This window comes from Aotus nancymaae, unplaced genomic scaffold (assembly GCF_030222135.1).
Source record: "Aotus nancymaae isolate 86718 unplaced genomic scaffold, 86718_ANA_hifiasm-v0.15.2.pri h1tg000083l, whole genome shotgun sequence".
Taxonomy (NCBI): domain Eukaryota; kingdom Metazoa; phylum Chordata; class Mammalia; order Primates; family Aotidae; genus Aotus; species Aotus nancymaae.
In genome coordinates this window covers 3,874,042-3,894,785 of record NW_026988498.1, presented here as the reverse complement: position 1 = coordinate 3,894,785, position 20,744 = coordinate 3,874,042, and the positions used below count along the sequence as shown (strand labels likewise).

Genomic DNA, 20,744 nt, shown 5'->3' with positions numbered 1-20,744 from the left:
ATCCTGGCCAGCATGCTGAAACCCTGTCTCTATTAAAATACAAAAAATTAGCCTGACGTGGTGGTGCTCACCTGTAGTCCCAGCTACTTGGGGGGCTGAGGCAGGGGAATCACTTGAACCTGGGAGGTGGAGGTTGCAGTGAGCTGAGATCGCACCACTGCACTCCAGCCTGGTGACGGAGTAAGACATTATCTCAAAAAAAAAAAAAAAACCAAGAATACTTGATTCCTTCTCTAGCTTCTTGGACTTGTGGGAATTGCCCCTCCTGCGGTCCTCCCACTCCAACCCCACCCCACGTTGAAAGAAGAGGCTCCAAGTCTGGCTTAGTGTCAGCCTTCATTCCCGCAGTTTGACAGCTCCATTGCCGTTCCCAGACTTTGCCGCCCATTAGAACCCTCAGGGAGCTTTTATAAATCTATAGCTCAAGCCTCACCCATGCCAATGATATCAAATAGCTGCGGATGGAAACTAGATGTCAGTATTTTTATTAAAAATGTCCCTGTGTAATTGCAACGGGTAATAAAGTTTGGGGTTTAGACGGCGATGTCCTGTTTTCTAGCAATATTTCACTTTGGTTTCTACCCCTTTGTTTCCTAAACTCTTTTTTTTTTTTCTGGGCTGCTGACTTTGTTTCCAAGCCACCACCTGGGGTTCCTGGGTAACTTCAATTCCTCATGTCTGTCAAAACTGAGGGACTTATGAGACCTTACGGGAACCTAACATTGAAAGGAAATCTTAACTTTAGGAATGGAGAGACCTTTGTAACTGTTTTCATCTTCTCCTGCCATCTGGTTTGTTACCGAGAAGTGTTTTGCACTTAAGAACACAGAAGAAAGAGATAGAATATCAGGTTATGCTCTTAAAAAAATACATTCTAAAAAGACAACCTACAGAATAGGAGAAAATGTTTGCAAATCATGTATTTGACAGGAGTCTAGTGTCCAGAAGATACAAAGAATCCTTACAACTCAACCACAAAGGGATAGACAACCCAATTAAAATATGAGCAAAGGACTTGAACAGACATTCTTCCAGAGAAGACATATGAGTGGCCAAAAGCGTCAGAAAAGGTGCTTGACATGATTAGTCACTAGGAATGCAAATCAAAACCAATTCACACACATTAGGATGACTATAATAAAACAAAGGAAAGTTACAAGCATTAGGAAGATGTGGAGAGATTGGGAACCTCCTCCGTTGCTGGTAGGAATGTAAAATGGAGTGGAAAAACATTTCAAGATTCCTCAGAAAGTTAAACTGAGCAAGATAAAAGATCTAGCAAGACCCAAGATGTGGCAAAATTTACCAATGTAAGCCAAGAAAGTGCTGAAAACCTAAAGGCACTGTCCTAACCAACAGTTATTTCCTCCTCAGTTCCTTGAACAAACACTGAACACACATTCTTTGCCAGGTATATTTTAAATTGTACACTTGAAATGAGTAAAGGTTATGGTGTGTCAACTAAACTTCCATAAAACTTTTTGAAAAAGCAAGGAATAGAAAGGATAAACCATGTAAGTCATACAACCTGTTGAGTGGCAGAAAAAATAGCATTATTCTTAACTTTACAAATAACTTAAAAAATTTAAAATTACTTATAGAGTTTTAAGTTTTTAATATACATTTATAGAATATCACATCCAAAAGTACAGCTCCCTAGCCCCACCCTAATAAATGCAAATTCGCTTGTCTAGAGTAGGGTAGGACTTGTCTAGGGTAGGTTGTCTGGAATTCTTTCTAAACCCCTCTGTGTTAGTAGATAGTATTGTCAGGATTGAGAGTCATTGATGTGAAGATTGAGCAAGTCCTTTGGGTATATGTTCAAAATAACTGAAGCAGGTACTTAAATACTTGTGCAGGAATGTCTACTGTAGCAGTATTGGCTGTAGCCCCAATGTGGAGACAATACAGATGCTCCTGAACAGGTGAATGGATAAACAAAGTGTGGTATATGCATACAAGAGAATATTATGCAGGCATGAAAAGAAACGAAATGCGGATACATGCCACAATATGGACACATGCTACAGCATAAGTACATGCTACAACATGGATACATATCACAAATTCCCCTGAACAGGTGAATGGATAAACAAAGTGTGGTATATGCACACAATAGAATATTATCATCCAGGCATGAAAAGGAACGAAACCTGGATACATGCCACAATACGGACACATGCTACAACATGGATGCATATTATAATGCAGACACATGCTACAACATGGTCATGTTACACGAACACATGCTAGAACATGAACACATGCTACAACATGAGCACATGCTATAACATGAACACATGCTACAACATGGATACATACCACAACATAGACACATGCTATGACATGTATACATGTAACACGAACACATGCTACACTGTGGATACATGCCACAACATGGACACATGCTACAACATGAGCACATGCCACAACGTGGACACATGCCACAACGTGGACACATGCCACAACATGGACACATGCTACAACATGGACACATGCTATAACATGAACATATGCTACAACATGGATATATGCCACAACATGGACACATGCCACAACATGGACACGTGCTATAACATGTATACATGCTGTAACATGAACACATGCTATACTGTGGATACATTCCACAACATGGACACATTCCACAATGCAAACACATGCTACAATGTGGATATATGCTAACGCTACAACATGGACACATGCTACAACATGGACACGTTACAACATGAACACATGCCACAACATGAACACATGCCACAACATGGATACATGCCACAACATGGACACATGCTACAACATGGATATGTGCTACAACATGGACACATCACAACATGGATTCATGCTAGAACATGGACACATGCTACAACATGGATAGCTGGCACAACATAAACACATGCTACAATGCAGTTACATGCCACAACACGGACACATGCTATGACATGGATACTTGCTATAATACGGACATATGCTACAGACAGATACATGCCACAACACGGATACGTGCTACAACATGAAGGAGCCTCGAAAACATTACTCTAAGTGAAAGAAGCCAAACGGAAAAGGTCACATGTGTATGACTCCTTTTAGTTGAAATGTCCAAACACACGAATCCGTAGAGACAGAAAGTCGATTGGTGGTTGCCTAGGGCTGGGAGGAGGGAGGAATGGAAAGCGGCTGCTTGATGGTTGCAGAGTTTCCTTGGGGTGATGATGATGTTTTTTGATAGAGGTGCTGGTTGTGCAACATTGTTAATGTACTAAATGCAATTTGTTTGTACACTTTAAAATGGTCAATTTTGGCCAGGCACGGTGGCTCACACCTATAATCCCAGCACTTTGGGAGGCCAAGGTTGGTAGATCACTTGAGGCCAGGAATTCAAGACCAGCCTGGCTAACATGGTGAAACCCCTCTCTACTGAAAATACAAAAATGAGCCAGGTGTGGTGGCGAGCGCCTGTAGTCCCAACTACTTGGGAGGCTGAGACAGGAGAATCACTTGAATCCGGCAGGTGGAGATTGCAGGGAGCTGAGATGGTACCACTGTACGCCAGCCTGGGAGACAGAGCAGTGAGACTCTGTCTTAAAAAAAAAAAGGAGGGGGCCGGGCACGGTGGCTCAAGCCTGTAATCCCAGCACTTTGGGAGGCCGAGATGGGTGGATCACGAGGTCAAGAGATTGAGACCATCCTGGTCAACATGGTGAAACCCCATCTCTACTAAAAATACAAAAAATTAGCTGGGCATGGTGGCGCGTGCCTGTAATCCCAGCTACTCAGGAGGCTGAGGCAGGAGAATTGCCTGAACCCAGGAGGCGGAGGTTGTGGTGAGCCAAGATCGCACCATTGCACTCCAGCCTGGGTAACAAAAGTGAAACTCCGTCTCAAAAAAAAAAGGTTAATTTCATATTCTTTGAGTTTCACCTTGATTTTTGTTAAAAATGAAAAAAATTACATTCTAGGTTGTTAGAATCCCATTCCCTCCACATGCCCTGGAAGCAAGTTTGCTGTGTTCTTTGGCAGTTATCTGTGAGTCCTTTACTTGTGTGGGAAGGCAAATAACAGGACTGGGTGTCACCCAATTTATGGCTTGACTGCTAATCATAGCACACCTATGTAAGTGTCCAATAAAATTTCAACCTTCAAATAATCCTGAGAACTAAGGAAGTATCATTGGAAAGAAGAGAACCACTGGAAGTACAGCTTTTAGGACCTTTTATTTTGGAAGACCGGGCGGCTGACACTACAGCTGTCTTTGAGGAGAGGCTACTGACCAGCCACACATCCTGCCTCGACCAGAGACTAGTACAGTGTCTCGATTTCAGTGGATGCCCAAGAAGGGGTTGAATTGAATCTGTTTAATTTTTTTTAACTTTATGTTCTTATTTTCTTTTTTCTTTAAGTTCTGGGATACATGTGCAGAACATGCAGGTTCGTTACATAGGTATACGTGTGCCATGGTGTTTTGCTGTACCCATCAAACCATCATCTAGGTTTTAAGCCCCTCATGCATTAGCTATTTGTCCCAATGCTCTTCCTCCCATTGTCCCCCATTCACTGTTTTAAAAATTGTTATGATGTTTCTCTTTGCTCTCTAAACATCATGATCCTGCCTTTGCAGTGAAGGTTTAGGGTTGTGTTCTTAGGCACTGGCATAGAATGGGTGCTCAGTAAGTGTTTGTTCAAGGAACTGAGGGGAGTAAGTGTTGGCTATGACAGTGCTAGTAGGTTTTCAGCACTTTCTTGGCTTATGCTGGTAAATTTTGCCAGATCTTGGGTCTAGCACTTATGTTGTTATGAAGCAGGGATTAAGAGACAGTATTAACTAACGTTGGTTCCAGAAGATTTAGGTTACAGAAAATCTAGATAAATCCCCCTTAGCTAGGGTTTCTAGATGAAATATAAGGTGCCCAGTTTCATTTGAATTCAGAGAAGCATTGTATCCTGTGCAATATTTAGGACATGGTGGTACTAAGAAATTATTCATTGTTTATCAGAAATTCAAATGTAACGGGCATTCTGTATTGTAATTTGCTAAATCGGGCAACTCTGTCTATTAAAGGCTGCATTGTGACTGGCTGTGAAACCCCCAGCTCCTGGGTCCCGGCCTGGGTCCAGTCTCCGCTCTGCAGCTGGAAGGGCAGGACCCTGTTTGGCCTCTGTGAAATCTCTGTACCTTTGCCAGGAAACAATCTGGTTGTTATGTGAGGGTTTCTGGCATTGTTCACGCAGAAATTATTCAGGTATGAATCATTTGGCCCCATAGTTGGTTTTGTTTTGATTTTTAATGCCAATATGAAAAACCATGTTATCCTGTTTGTTTTGACATCAGCTGTGGTTCGGTCAACCCAAGAGCATGGCACAGAGGTTTTGGCGTTTCTCTCTGGCCCAATACTGGTGAGCCACCTCCTTTTTACTGTGGGGCTTCACGTTTTTTCTTCCTTTTCCCCGCTGCCTTGGTGTGCTGTGGGAGGTGGATGTTCTCAGTGTGTATGACATGGGCCACCACAGCTGTGGCTGAACCAGAGGTGGGTCGGAGGATATGACGCCGATCACCAAAAGCATCTACCACACCCCTCGAACACTTTCGGGAAGAGAAACATCAGTTCCCTTGAAGGGCTCTCTGCCCACCTGCCCAGCTGCATGCTAATACGTTTAGTCATTTTCATCCTCAATGTTTGGCAAGCTTGAGGTTGAACTCTCACGTTCCTGGCGCTGTGCGAGGTTCCTCGAATCTACAGACGTCTAAGATGTTGTCACTGTCTTTGCAGAACTTAGAGTTGGCAGTTAAAAACATAAAAATTTTGAATTGTGATAAAAAGCACACAACATAAAATTTACCATCTTAGCCATTTCTTTTCCTTTTTTTTTCTTTTTTTTGAGACACAGTCTCACTCTGTCAGCCAGGCAAGAGTGCAGTGGTGCAGTCTCAGCTCATGGCAACCTCTGCCTTCCAAGTTTCAACAATTCTCCTGCCTTGGCCTCCACAGTAGCTGGGGTTACAGGTGTGCACCACCAGGACAGGCTAATTTTTGTATTCTCAGTAGAGACAGGATTTCACCATGTTAGCCAGGCTGGTCTCAAACTCCTGACATCAAGTGATCCACCTGCCTTGTCCTCCCAAAGTGCTGAGATTACAGGTGTGAACCACCACGCCTGGCCCATCTTAGTCATTTCTAAGTGCTTGGCAGAGTTAAGTCTATTCACATTGGTGTATAACCGATCTCCTGAACTTTTTCATCTCCCAAATGAAACTTTGTACCTACTAAACGCTGACTCCCCATCTCCGCTTCCGCCTGGTCCCAGATAACCAGGTTCTCCTTTCTGTCTCATCCACAAATTGGACAACTTTACATACCTCGTGTAAGCGGACTCGGACGGTATCCGTTCTTTTGTGTCTGGCTTATTTCACCTGACATGACATCCTCAACGTCTGTCCGTGTTGTACCTCCTGCCAACATTTCTCTTCTTTTAAAGGCTGAATTATATTGCACTGTGTGTCTGCATCACATTTTGTTTGTTTATTTACCTATCAATGGACATGAGTTTCCTTCACCTCTTGGATCTTGTGAATGATGCTGGTATTAGCATGGGCGTGCAAATATCTGGAAAAGTCCAGATCCTGCTTTCAGTTTTTGGCCATACACCCGGAGGTGGAACTGCTGGGTCCTATGGCAGTGCTATTTTTAGTTTTCTTGGGGGCCACCTCACTGTTTTCCACAGTGGCTGCACCGTTTTGCACTCCCACCAACAGTGCCCGAGAGTTCCATTTTCTTCGTATCCTCACCAAACACTTGTTATTTCCTGTTATTCTCTTTTGATAGTAGTCATCCTAATGGGTATGGAGAATTGGCAGTTTTGAATAATAAGAAGAAAAAGCTGTAAGATTGAATCTATGAAGTGCCGCTCCAATTTTCTCAGTTATAGACCCTGCTCTGCCTGTGTGCCAGAGAACCCTGTAAAGGAATTTAACAGAAGTCTCTCAGTCTCATATTCCTTTGCTGCTCTACCATTGTTTCTGGTGGGCTTCCATTTGGTCGAGTTTGAAATGCTTGGAGCAGGTAGCATTTGAGGTCAACATGATGGCAGAAAGGGATAATGCATATATATATATATATATGTATGTATGTACATATAAAATTTTTTCTTTGAGGCAGACTCTCGCTCTGTCACCCAGGCTGGAGTTCAGTGACACAATCTTGGCTCACTGCAACCTCTGACTCCTGGGTTCAAGTGATTCTCCTGCCTCAGCCTCCTTAGTATCTGGGACCAGAAGTGTGTGCCACCATGCCGGCTAATTTTTCTATTTTTAGTAGAGATGGGGTTTCACCATGTTGGCCAGGCTGGTCTGTAACTCCTGACCTCAGGTGAGCCACCTGCCTCAGCCTCCCAAAGTTCTGGGATTATAGAGGTGAGCCACCACGCCTGGCCCAATAATGCATATGTTTAAGGGTTAACTTCTAGAATGTGTGCCTGCTGCGTGAGGTAGTTGTACTTTTTTCATGCATAGTTCTCTCTTGGGAAATTTTTTCAGATATGGAAAACTGAGAGTCAGGAATCTATTCTTTGAGAAAGGAAGAGCATTGACTAAGCAGTGAAAAAAAATGGCTTTGCTAAGAAACCTGGGCAAACATCTACTTGACGATAAAATACTAGAGTTGAGTTTGAATCTCTTCAGCTATAAATTTGAATTAGTATTCTGCGCTGTGTGTTGCTCTCATATCTATATGATGCTGTTTTCCAAAAGGATTTAAAATACCAAACATTCACATAGGGGGAAGAAAAATCCTTTTCCAGAAGATAACCGTGAATAGTAAGAGACTTATGAAGGTATTGAACCAAATTCCTTCTCGTCTTCATTGCCTCTGTGTTGCCAGGTTTTCTTTGAGTCCTCTGCTGATCTGCTTGAATCTTATCTTCATTGCTCCCCTCATAGGGTAGTGTTCCAATTATTCACAGTATTTTTGACCGCCATATAGTTAAGAAATTGCCTCATTGCATCCCAGGTGAGCAGGGTTCATAAACAAACATAGACAAATTAAGCTTCTTTTTGCAGAGGAAATGAGCAGGCAGTGTGTGTTGGGAAACCCTTTTGTCAAAGCACCAGGTGTTGGCTGCTTTTCTCTGACAGCAGCCAAAGCCAGGCCCTCAGGAAACAGAGGCAGGAAATCTCTCTGCCCATCCACCCAGAGGGTGGCGCTTCCAGCCCATGGCTGTGAGGATGGTGCTCCGCTCCGCAGTGTTTTCCCCTTCAGACATTTGACATAGCAGCTGGCTTCCATTTTCCCCCATGTGATTGTCTAGGAAAAGATTGTTTGTGACTGATACCCCTATATCAGGACGTCACTAAGGACATACGTTTTGTTCTCTTCAACTCTGATGGACGAGATATAAAGTACTTTGTCATTACCCAATGGGATCAGTCAGAGGAATATTTAATAGCAGTTATAGGCATGGTTCTTAACTTTCTTTAGAGCCCTTGGAGGATGTGGCAAAATCAATGCATCCTTTCTTCAGAAAAAAATGTACATTTACACTTATGTGCAAAATTCTGCATATAATTTTAGGGGACTTTCAGACAGCTACTGGCTTCATTGCACTTTGTAAGGATTATTCTTTACATAAGTATGTTGACATGTATAATGTGTATATATATTGAATTCCCTGTTATGAATGTTGATTATGTGTCTGTCCTTTTGAAATATTGCTTGTTTTTATCAAGCTTTCAGTGGCATAGAGAAACCTGCTGTGACAAAACATGAACTGTGTGTTATCAAAGCACATTGTTTTTCTTTATAAGTTGTCTGTCATAATGGACAAAGAGTACAAGAAACTAATTCTGAAGGGAAAGAGGATGGAACTAGTATGTATTGAGCACCTACTATGTGCCAGGCACCACGCTGGGCACCTTACATATGAGATTCACTTCATCTCAGCAAGGATTCTGATTGTGGAATTGTTCCTATGTAGCAGATGTGGAAGCTCAGGAATATTAGGTCAGTCGTTTTGATTCAGTCACACTCGACAGCCCACTCTCTTTGGTATTCTGTAGTTTGCAAAGATAACACAAAGCACCTTGTCCAACAATACTGGGCTTTAGAAAAGAAGAGAGCTCCCTGGGAACCCTCGTGGCCTGAGAGGCAGGGAAGAGTCAGTGAGTGGAGGAAGAGCATGAGTAAATTTCCCAAGGGCAGGAGGGGCAGTTGTGTGCCCCTGGGATTGTCTTGTATGGGACCGCCAATGCCTGCATGGAGGCAGGAAGATGGCGTTCGAAGACATGGCCTCCCCCACATCGGAGCAGCTGCTCCAGCTCGCCCTGGGAGTGGGCAAGAAGGAGAGAACACGCAGGAGGAAAGAGATGTGGGTTCTCATTCGACAAGTGGGTCAGATTCTTCCTCTATTTAGGTCTGCACCAATCTCTTTACTTACAATCTGCATTATCCTGTGACTCTGAGGGCCCTGCGGGTGACGCTCATTGTGCCTAGGAAATATCTGCGGTGGTCAGCAGGGTGAGCAGCCGTTCACAGCAAGGGAAACGAAGTTGTGTTCCTCTGCTCCGGGATTTTGGTCAGTAACGGTGGAGCAGCCCATATAAACCTACTTAACAGATTTTTTTCTCCTCTAATAAAAAGATGATTCTATTTTCTAAAGATGCTCCTCTGGAACTGCTCCCAGTAAACTTAAAAAAAAATACGTAGTGGAAAATTTATTGGGTCACATTTACTGATTTACTGTCTGATTCTTATTGGGTGGTAGTTGGCGTCAGGAACCAGGCTCCTTGGTGAGTAACCACACTGAGGATCAACCCCCTCTTTGGGTGTGTAAAATAAGCCCATTTAGATGAATCTCATGAATTTTCATCATGAACTAGTAAAACCAGAGGTCACTAGGAAACCAAAATAAACATACAGTATCCTTCCTCATGGTCGATATCAAAGAGCCTAGTCAAATGAATTATGAAGAGAGAAATTATACTTTTTAATCCCCAGTGCTTTTATTCAGCCATGAATGGTATTAATTCAGGGCACTTGTAAAAATTATTTTCAAGAGGAGACTGGAAGCAAGACTAAGTAGGTACATGCCGGCAGCATAAAGAGAGTTGAATCTAATTATTGTAGAATCTTAGAGATAACCTAAGTGCTACCTAATTGCATACAACACATTTTATTGACTCTTTTCTGTGTGTAAGGTATATGCCTATTTTCTATGGGCAAAAACCAGAATCACCCAGAGGGCTCCTTAACACACAAATGGTGGAGTCCCATCCCCAGAGTTTCTGACTATGAGTTTCTGGGGTGGGCTTGAGAATTGGCATTTCTAGCAAGTTCCCAGGGTCTGCTGATGCTGCTGGTTCAAGATCATAGTGAGAACCGCTCTCCACCCTCGTGGGGTGGAAGGATTATTCCAGGGGTCACTTGAACCCTTCTAATGGGATGGGTTGTGGAAGCACCAATCCCAACAGGACAGCTTTCTTCGGATTCACTGACACTGCGCTGAAAAGTGCTCCCCAGAAACTCTCTCCCTGGTCCTAATTCTGTCAGCTGGAATTGCTCTGGACACACCTAATCCTCATTTAATAAATGCCCGTGCACATTCATCCTAAGAAAAAGGGCAGAGAGGGGTCTGTTTGGCAAATAACATTGTTATGTTCCATGCTGGGGAATGGCTGTGTAATCTACTTTGCTAACAATAAATTTAAACTTTAAAAACTGGGGTGTACATACACTATAAAGGGTACAAATCTTACGTATACAGCTTGATAAATTTTTACATATGTATACACCCATACAACTGCCTTTCACATCAAGACATGGATTATTTTCACCCTTCCTCAAAATTACCCTGTGCTCCTTCTGCTCAGGAGCTGCCCCTCAAAGGCCAGCACTGTTCTTCTCCAGTTGTCATAGATATTTCATGCTCCTCTTGAACTTTACGCAGATGGAAGCAGAGAGAACATGCCCTTTTGTGTCTGGTATTTTCACTGAAGACGACCGTGAGATTCAACCATGTTCTAAATAGCAGTATTCTTCTGTTTTTATTGTCTTGTGGTATCCCAAGTTTGACTTGTGTTTATAGTTGTATATTTAATTGCTCCTTCTATTTTTTTTTTCTGAGATAGAGTTTTGCTCTTTTTGCCTAGGCTGGAGTGCAATGGTGCCATTTGAGCTCACTGCATCCTCTGCCTCCCTGGTTCAAGCAATTCGCCCGCCTCAGCCTCCTGAGTAGCTGGGATTACAGATGCCTGCCACCACACCCGACTAATTTTTTGTATTTTTATTAGAGATGAGGTTTCACCGTGTTGGTCAGGCTGGTCTCGAACTCCTGACCTCAGGTGATCCACCCACCTTGGCCTCTCAAAGGATGACAGGCGTGAGCCCCCGCGCCTGGCCCCTCCTTCTATTTTATATAGTTAAGGTTGGAAATGGTTTGGCTCTGTATCTCCACCCAAATCACATCTGGAATTGTAATCCCCGTGTGTCAGAGGAGGGGCCTGGTGGGAGGTGATTGGATCACGGAGGTGAATTTCCCCCTTGCTGGTCTCATGATAGTGAGTGAGTTCTCATGAGATCTGATGGTTTAAAAGTCTGGCGCTTCCCCCTTCTCTCTCTGTCTCTCCTGCTGCCATGTAAGATGTGCCTGCTTCCCCTTCACTTTCCAAAATGATTGTAAGTTTCCTGAGGCCGCCTCAGCCATGTGGAACTGTGAGTCAATTAAACCTATTTTCTGTATAAATTACCCAGTTTCAGGTACTTCTTTATAGCAGTGTAAAAACAGACTAATATAGTAATGATATAAGCTAGCATGACTGCTGACTGTGAAATGGAAGGGTGTTAAGTACATGACATCACTTGATCTTTTCAATACTGTGAGATTGGTACTATCATTAATCCATTTTACAGATGAGATAACCAAGGCTCAGTAACTTGCTCAAAGCTTCACAGCTAATAAGAAGTGAAACCAATATTTAAATACAGGTCTCTGACCATGATCCTGTGCTCTTAGCTGATATATTATGATGCCTGTCACTCTGGGCGCTTTGACAATGACCATCAATGAGAGATTGACCCCGGACAGCATGCAGTTCCCTTTGATTTCAAGGACTTTTCCTTTTTCAGCACCCTCTTTCTCCTGTTTAATGGTTCTAAGGCATCTTCAACCATGCTGGTAGTGACCTGGATTGTGCCACCTCTCCATGTACTGTCTGGATTTTCCCAGCTCCTTCAGATGAGCAGATCTGTGGACGCATGTCCTCTCTTATGTAACTGTCTCCCTACGGGAATAAACTTTTCTCTTTGTTGGCTCTCTGATCACTTCCAAAATCCCTGCCCTTGATAAGTGCAAATAATAGAAGAATCTGTTGTACCTTGTGGTTCCTGTTAAGGTTACACCTAAATTGTCTCTGAAAAAAAAATTATCTGTTTTGTTAAAGGAAATGTTTAAACTTCCTTTGAATTTTGTGTCTAACCCTCAGCAGAAGGAAGTTTATTTTTAAGTACAAATTACTGTGGCCACTTAACGCCTCATTTCCTTTTTCATTCTGCTAATTGGAGATGGGAAACTGCTGGTCAGCCTATTTCGTGCTATCAACTTGAGTACACTTAAAAAGATAATCAGAGGCTTTGCAGCAGTTTTGAGTCTGGCTTTGATTCAGTATCTGGATAAAAAGCCTCCACATGCACTTATGATTAAGAATTCTTGTTTATATTTTCATATTCTCCACGGTGCATGCAGACCTCATCCTTTGGATTTTATTGCTAAATACATAGATACGGTGTTGTTTGGGTTATAAACGTGAGTCGTTTGCTAAATAATTCTCTGTGTTCTAATAGGAAATGCTGGACAGGAGTAAAAGGATGAAGTGCTTAAACTGTCATCACACTAGGTTTTCATAAATCACGTAACACCCATTTATCTGTTTATCTTTCTGTAATTCTAATTTCTACCCTAAAGTTCATGCTAAAAAGCTTTGAGGTTTTTTCTTTTAAATGAGCCATAGGCTGGGCATGGTGGCTCATGCCTGTACTCCTAGAATTTTGGGAGGCTGAGGCAAGGCAGATGGCTTGAGCCAAGGAGTTCAAGACTAGCCTGGGCAACATAGTGAGACCCTGTCTCTATAAAAAACAAAAAAATTACCCAGGTATGGTGGTGTGTGCCTGTAGTTCCAGCTAGTTGGGAGGCTGAGGTGAGAGGATCACTTGAGCCCAGGAGTTCGAGGCTGTAGTGAGCTGTGATTGCGCCACTGTACTCTGGGTGACAGAGTGAGACCCTGTCTCAAAAAAAAAAAAAAATACAGAATAAGAGATAGGACAAATGACCCGTGATCACATATATGTAGCATCAGAAAAGAGGTGGGGAAAAGACTAGAGAGTAAAAGAAGCAAGAAACAGAAATGAAATGTAACTGGGGACTCTGTTCTGATCCCGATTCAAACAAATCAACCATGTTAAGACCACTTTTTTTAGAGAATCAGAGAAATTGAAATACAAACTGAGAATTAGATAATAATAGGGCATTGAGCATTAATTTTGTTACTTGTGATAATGGTCTTGTGATTATGTTAGTGAAAGAGTTCTTATAGGTAAAGACACACACAGGAGTATTTAGGGATGAAATATGGTGTCTGGTATTTGTTTTAAAATACTCTACTAAAAAGTGGTGGGGGAATAGATAAAAACAGATACAAAAGATTGGTAACATGCCGATGATTGTTAAAGTTGGCTGATGGGTACATGGGGTTTATTTGACTATTCTCTCTACTTCCGTGTGTTTTAAAAATTTTCACGAGAAAAGGTCCAAAAGGAGGCATAAAAGGGAACAACATGATGACATATCTCTCGCATTGTGATATATGAGTACAATCTCAGAAGTTCCTGTGAAATACAAGCCTGTAATAAAGCAAAATCTAACCCTCTGTGTCTGCAAACAGTTCTTATTTCTTTTTGGAAAAATATATATTCAGTTATTAATTATGTTTCTATCTTGTTTGTAGATGATTCTGGGCCTCCTCCATCTACTGTCATCAACCAAAATGAAACGTTTGCCCACATCCTTTTTAAACCTAGTGTAGTACAGCAAGCCAAGATTGCCCAGAATGGAATTCTGGGAGACTTTATCATCAGATATGATGTCAATAGGGAACAGAGCATTGGGGACATCCAGGTAATGGGATCATTGTTGCTATTTCACGGTGGTTGGTTGATACTTTGGATAGACTCAGACTGTGGATTCCAATATTTACCTAAGGGAGAGAGAACTTTCTGCTTTTTAGTAAATTTGTTTTAACCCAAAATATTTCTTCAAGGAGACTACTGGTATTCTTTTGCTGAGGGCACCTATTTCTGGCTTCAGTAATCTGCAGAGCAAGTGAAATCTGTAATATAAGGCTCCCTGTGGTGTTTTAGATGAAATTAGATTTTAGTTCATGTTCCATTTTATTTTATTTTATTTTTGAGACTGAGTCTCACTCTGTCACCCAGGCTGGAGTGCAATGGATGATCTCGGCTCACTGCAACCTCCGCCTCCCAAGTTCAAGTGATTCTTGTGCCTCAGCCTCCTGAGTAGCTAGGATTATAGTCGCCCACTACCTTGCCCAGCTAATTTTTGTATTTTTAGTAGAGATGAGATTTCACCATGTTGGCCAGGCTGGTCTCAAACTCCTGACCTCAAGTGATCTGCCCGTCTCGGCCTCCCAAAGTGCTGGAATTACAGGCGTGAGCCACTGCGCCCGGCCCATGTTCCATTTTAATTAAAAGGGACTGCTCATTTCCCTTTAGCTCTTATTGTTCCAGAGACAGGGTGGGGATATTAAAACCTATTAATTTCATCCAGAATGTAGAGACTCTTGATGTCTCAACTTGTAAGATGTTTCGTAAAAAACAGATAATGAAGGAAACAGGATTCTCAAGTAGCAAAGGTCTGGGGGATGGATAATTAAACTTGAACTGGTAGTCATCACTGATCAATTTTAAAGGGAAGAGTCTACCCTTATGCAGATTAAATTAGCAATTAGTTCTCTTGGAGGGATCAGGGCCTTCGATAATTTTACTCCAGGTGTGGAGTCTGACCCTAGACCTGTATCATGCTTTAACTTTTAGAAATTCCATAGACTGACGCACTTTAGGTGTTTTTCCTCCCTACTCTAGGTACTAGCCTTAGTACTTTCTTTTCCCTCCACCAGGTTTTAAATGGCTATTTTGTGCACTACTTTGCACCTAAAGACCTTCCTCCTTTACCCAAGAATGTGGTCTTCGTGCTTGACAGCAGTGCGTCCATGGTGGGAACCAAACTCCGGCAGGTGAGTGAGTGCCAACCGCCCATTATTCCTCTCTCGCTTTTGCCTGGGACAATGACCTGCTTTGTGAATAAAGTTCAGTAGATGCCAAACATCAGCTTTACCATCCAGCAATTCCTGCCTGTGAACATTCCCGAGCAGATTCAGTTAAGTCATTGACATAAACTGTCATTTCAGCTGGTGGTTTTAAGAGAGCAGAGGGACATGCTGTAGAAACACCTTGAAATAAAGGGCGCTGGCAGATGAGACAGGAATACATCGACAGGGCCAGTCCTCAGCACTGTCATTGACGGGAGTTCTGTTCAGTGATGATTCCGCTGAGAACAGTGGAATGGAGTCATTGGAAGCCTCTGTGGCTTATCCTGAGAACAAAGAACTCAGGTCTCGGTAAATCAGGACTGATGTTGTCACAGAATTTAGGATGAATCTTAAAATCCAGGGTTGTGGCGAGACATTCAGGGGTCATGTACTTTATGCTGAAAAATTAAATTTCCTGAGAATATGACTATACTTTTCTTACAATCACTGGAAAAGATTATTTCTTACTTTATTCTGGTATCGTAAATGTCAGCATCTTGCATTTATGGTACATTTCAAACTCACATAATAGAAAACAGAGCTATTGGCTGACAGACCAGCTAATATCTCTACATTTATCGAAAACATAAATCTCCTAGTTTGTCTTTTAAAATTCATTATCAATTTAATTTTTTTTTTTGACATAGAGTTTTGCTCTCGTTGCCCAGGCTGGAGTGCAATGGCGCAATCTCAGCTCACTGCAACCTCTGCTTCCTGGATTCAAGAGATTCTCCTACCTCAGCCGCCCATGTAGCTGGGAGCACAGCCATGACCCACCACACCTGGCTAATTTTTGTATTTTTAGTAGAGACAGGGTTTTATCATGTTGGCCAGGCTGGTCTAGAACTCCTGGCTTTAGGTGATCCACCTGCCTCGGCCTCCCAAAGTGCTAGGATTACAGGCGTGAGCTACCATGCCCAGCCTACTTTATTTTTTTAATCAATTCACAATGCATTTGTGATTTAATGAGTGAGACACTATCTCCAATCTCATACAAACGATCCTACCTGCATCCACCTCTAGATCCCGCCTCACATGCACTTGAAACTACTCCGAGCTGATAAACTATTGCAACTATTTTCTCTCAATCTACTACTTTATACACGTCTTATTTGGTCATTTATATTTTAGAAACCCTGCAGTGAAATCTGTGTCTTCTGCATGGCATCTGGTTTTCCTTCATTCCAATAGAGCAAGAAATATATTCCAAAATATGATGTGAGACTAGGGTTTAACTGTTTTCTTTTAGAGCCGGGGTATTCAATCTTTTGGCTTCTCTGAGCCACATTGGAAGAAGAATTATCTTGAGCCACACATAAAATACACTCACACTAGCAATAGCTGATGAGCTAAAAAAAAAAAAAAAAATCACAAAAAAAACTCACAATACTTTAAGAAAGTTTATGAATCTGTGTTGGGCTGTATTCAAAGCCATCCTGGACTGCCTGCAGACTGCAGCAGACAAGCTTGTTTTAGAGGAAAGCCAAATGTAATGTCTAACTAATGTAGGGGGAGGATAACCTTGCCCTGTGAATCAGCTTCTAGTGGTTCTTTAGCATCACTTGCTCGTCCAGAGCTCAACCTGCCAACTGCTCCAAGTTTATGACTTTTTCTTCCTTCTGCCTTCCTGACTTTCCATCTGGGGTTCCTTTTCTTTTGCATGAAGAACATCCATGAGTATCTTTTTAAAAGATGGAATCTGCTGGTGAAGAATTCTCTACCTTTGTCTGAAAATGATTTATTTTACTTTTATTCTTTAAGGATCGTTTTTACTAGGTATGGTATTCTACATTGGCAGTGATCGAATGATGGACATAATATTTGAAAATCTGGGCCAGTGCGGTGGCTCACGCCTGTAATCCCAGCACTTTGGGAGGCCGAGGCGGGAGGATCATGAGGTCAGGAGTTCGAGACCGGCCTGGCCAGCATGGTGAAACCCCGTTTCTACTAAAAATACGAAAATGAGCTGGGCGTGGTGGTGTGTGTCTGTAGTCCCAGCTACTCAGGAGTCTGAGGCAGGAGAATCGCTTGACCCTGCGAGGTGGAGGTTGCAGTGAGCCAAGATCATGCCACTCACTGCACTCCAGCCTGGGTGACAGAACAAGACTCCGCCTCAAAAAAAAAAAAAAAAAATCTGTTTGTAGGAATAGTTTGAGGGCTGGGATGATGGTCTATTCCTCTAGAGAAGATTTGGGCTTGTTTCTGCCACGTACCTGGGGAATTAAATCCTGGGATTACTTTAGTCCATTTTCAGGGGTTGAGGTGTTTGGGCAGCCCAGATGGCTGGAAGCTGGACTGCAGTCCTTTTAAGAGCTGGTGTATTTCTGTTTTGCACACGGTGTAGAGGGTTTGCCAGAGTACCCTCCAAGCTACAAAGGGGATGCTCAGCCTCTCAGGTATCTCTTCGGCCTTGACAAACATCCTTTAGACACAAATGGTTCCGAATGCTGATCTCACCTCTTAAAATTTGCATCTTCTCTCAGATTTTTTTTTTTTTTTTTGACAGAGTCTCACTCTGTTGTCCAGGCTGGAGTGCAATGGCGCGATCTCAGCTCACTGCAACCTCCGCCTCATGGGTTCAAGCCATTCTCCTGCCTCAGCCTCCTAAGTAGCTGGGACTACAGGTGCATGCCACCATACCCGGCTAATTTTTGTATTTTTAGTAGAGATGGGGTTTCATCGTGTTAGCCAGGATGGTCTCAATCTCCTGACCTCTTGATCTGCTCACCTCGGCCTCCCAAAGTTCTGGGATTACAGGCGTGAGCCACTGTGCTCCCAGATTTTCTTCTTTCTCACTGTTTTGTTTGCTCTCTGTTACTTGAAAGAATTTTTTTTTAACCCCATTTGTTTAGCTTTTTTAGTTCTTACTGGGAAGCCAAAGAAAATATTTGTTTCAGTTCTTTTTCAAATCTCTGTGATGTTTTAGGGTTTTCAGTTTTTTACAAAGTTTTGAATCTTTTATATTTTCTCAAGCACAATAAACATGTGTTTATCTGTGTCTGCTAAATCCAGACTTGAGAGTCCCTTAGGGCTCAAATTACTTACAGGTTTCTCAAAGTTTTTCCCCAAAGTTTTCATCACACCAAAGTAAAGCATTCTCTTATAGTGGCTGATATGTATTGACATTTTAGAGGACACACCAGCCTTTCCTTCTTTATCAAATACCTTGTAAAGTTCTTTGCATTATGTGCTACAAGTTCTTTTTTTTTTTTTTTTTTTTTTTGAGATGGAGTCTTGCTCTGTCGCCCAGGCTGGAGTGCAGTGGTGTGATCTTGGCTCACTGCAACGTCTGCCTCCCGGGTTCAAGTGAGTCTCCTGCCTCAGCCTCCCGAGTAGCTGGGACTTTGTGTTTTTAGTAGAGATGGGATTTCACCATGTTGACTAGGCTGGTTTTGAACTCCTGACCTCAGGTGATCTGCCTATCTCAGCCTCACAAAGCGTTGGGATTACAGGTGTGAGCCATCACGCCTGGCCCTAAGTACTACAAGTTCCTAAATGCCATTTATTGACCAAGTTGTTTTGTGACTTTGATGGTTACATGATAGATATTGACAGAGGAATAATCATGGTTTCTTTTAAGACCACTGTGGGCCACAGAATACAGTGTTCATTAGGCTGACATGTGATCGGTATGATAATTCCCATTTGGATTTTGAATCACTTAACAGTTACTGGGTGGGTGCTATGTGCTAGGTTTCCCCTGGCTTCTCATTTAATTCCTAGATACCTATGAATCTTCAGATGTTCTTTCTTTTCCTTAAAAAAGAAAAAGCTTTTTGGGGGCACGGTTTCTATTTCCTCTGAACAAACACAACTTGCTGAAGATATTTATGATTAAATTGACTGACACCAGTCTGAATTCCTTGACCACCGAATAGTTGGTATTCTGGTGTTTTATTCACCACCATATCGTGAATACATCTTATGTTGTTAAATATTCTTTAAAAACCCGATTCTAATTGCCAGAGAGCACCACTGTTGAATAGAAGGTTCTGTGAGAGTGGGAATGTTTAACACACGTGCTGTCCAGTACAGCAGCCACTAGCCACACATGGGTGTTGAGCAAGTCAAGTTTGGCTAATGCAAGTGAGGAACGGAATTTTTAATATTATTTAAATTTATTAAAATTAATGGAATTTTTAATATTATTTAAATTTATTAAAATTAAATAACATTAAAAATTTAAATTTAAATTTAGCTATATGTGGCCAAATAGTTACCACATGGGAGTATGTAGCTGCAGAATATTTATTCACCCTACCTCCCATCAGAGACTTTTCAGCCATTTCCATTTTTTGCAGTTATAAACCCCATCGGTGTGACTGTCTTCATGTAGAAATCCCTGATGCATGCCCTGTCATTTTCGTAAATTAGATTCTAAAAATTGGAATTACTGGGGCAAAGAATATCAACACAGTTGTGGGTCTGGTACATATTTCAATAACATTTTCTAAAAAGTCTGTGCCAATTTATAGTATTTACAACTGTTACCAGACTAAGAATTCCAAACGGAGTAAGAGGCTAGAGGTAATCAATGAACCATACCCCAAAATATGTAAAAAAAAAAAAAAAATACAGGTGCCTATTTAACTGATTTTCAAGCGGGAGGAAACTTTCTAAGCCGAAAGCAGTATAATCACTTTGAAGCCTAAAAGCAATTACAAAGGGGAACATCAATAACTTTTGCTACATAAAAATTTTAAATTTTTGTTGTAAATTAAAAAAAAGTAAACAAAAGACTAGAAACTTGCAGGCAGGAAAAGGACAGAAGTGTATCATTAGTATATAAAGAACTGCTCCAGACTAATGAAAATTAATTCTATATAAGAAAATGGACTGGGCACGGTGGCTCACGCCTGTAATCCCAGCACTTTGGGAGGTTGAGGCAGGTGGATCACGAGGTCAGGAGTTCGAGACTAGTCTGGCCAACACAGTGAAACCCTGTCTCTACTAAAAATACAAAAAATTAGCCAAGTGTGGTGGTGTGCGCTTGTAATCCCAGCTACTCAGGAGGCTGAGGCAAGAGAATCGTGTGCACCGAGGAGAGGTTGCAGTGAGCCGAGATTGTGCCATTGCATTCCAGCCTGGGCAACAGAGCGAGACTCTGTCTCAAAAAAAAAAAAGAAAAAGAAAATGAGCAAAGGTTGTAAAACAAGCTACTAGAAAGAAATAAGAAGATTCAATAAAATTGTGAAAAAAATCATCAAGCATATAAGTAATTAAAGAAATGCATCTTCAGGTGCCAGAGTCACTTCAGGGTTTAACCCCAGACCTAGTCCAGTTCACTGCCCCAGTGTCATCTTCCACTTCCCATGGGAGAGTGATCAAGAATCTTCTTGCCAAATAACCCCCAGAAAGATAAATCTTGCTTCAACTTGTC

At 42.0% G+C, this 20,744-nt stretch overlaps 1 protein-coding gene across 2 annotated transcripts in view; it reads left to right on the top strand.

The window, feature by feature from the left end:
* Positions 1-20,744, top strand: part of ITIH5 (inter-alpha-trypsin inhibitor heavy chain 5) — a 92,909-nt gene that overhangs the window by 32,868 nt on the left and 39,297 nt on the right. For both annotated transcript variants that reach the window (XM_021670607.2, XM_021670608.2), the window contains exons 6-7: positions 13,985-14,154; positions 15,173-15,289. In XM_021670607.2, the coding sequence (XP_021526282.2) occupies positions 13,985-14,154; positions 15,173-15,289 (287 nt within the window). The remainder of the gene's footprint in view (positions 1-13,984; positions 14,155-15,172; positions 15,290-20,744) is intronic.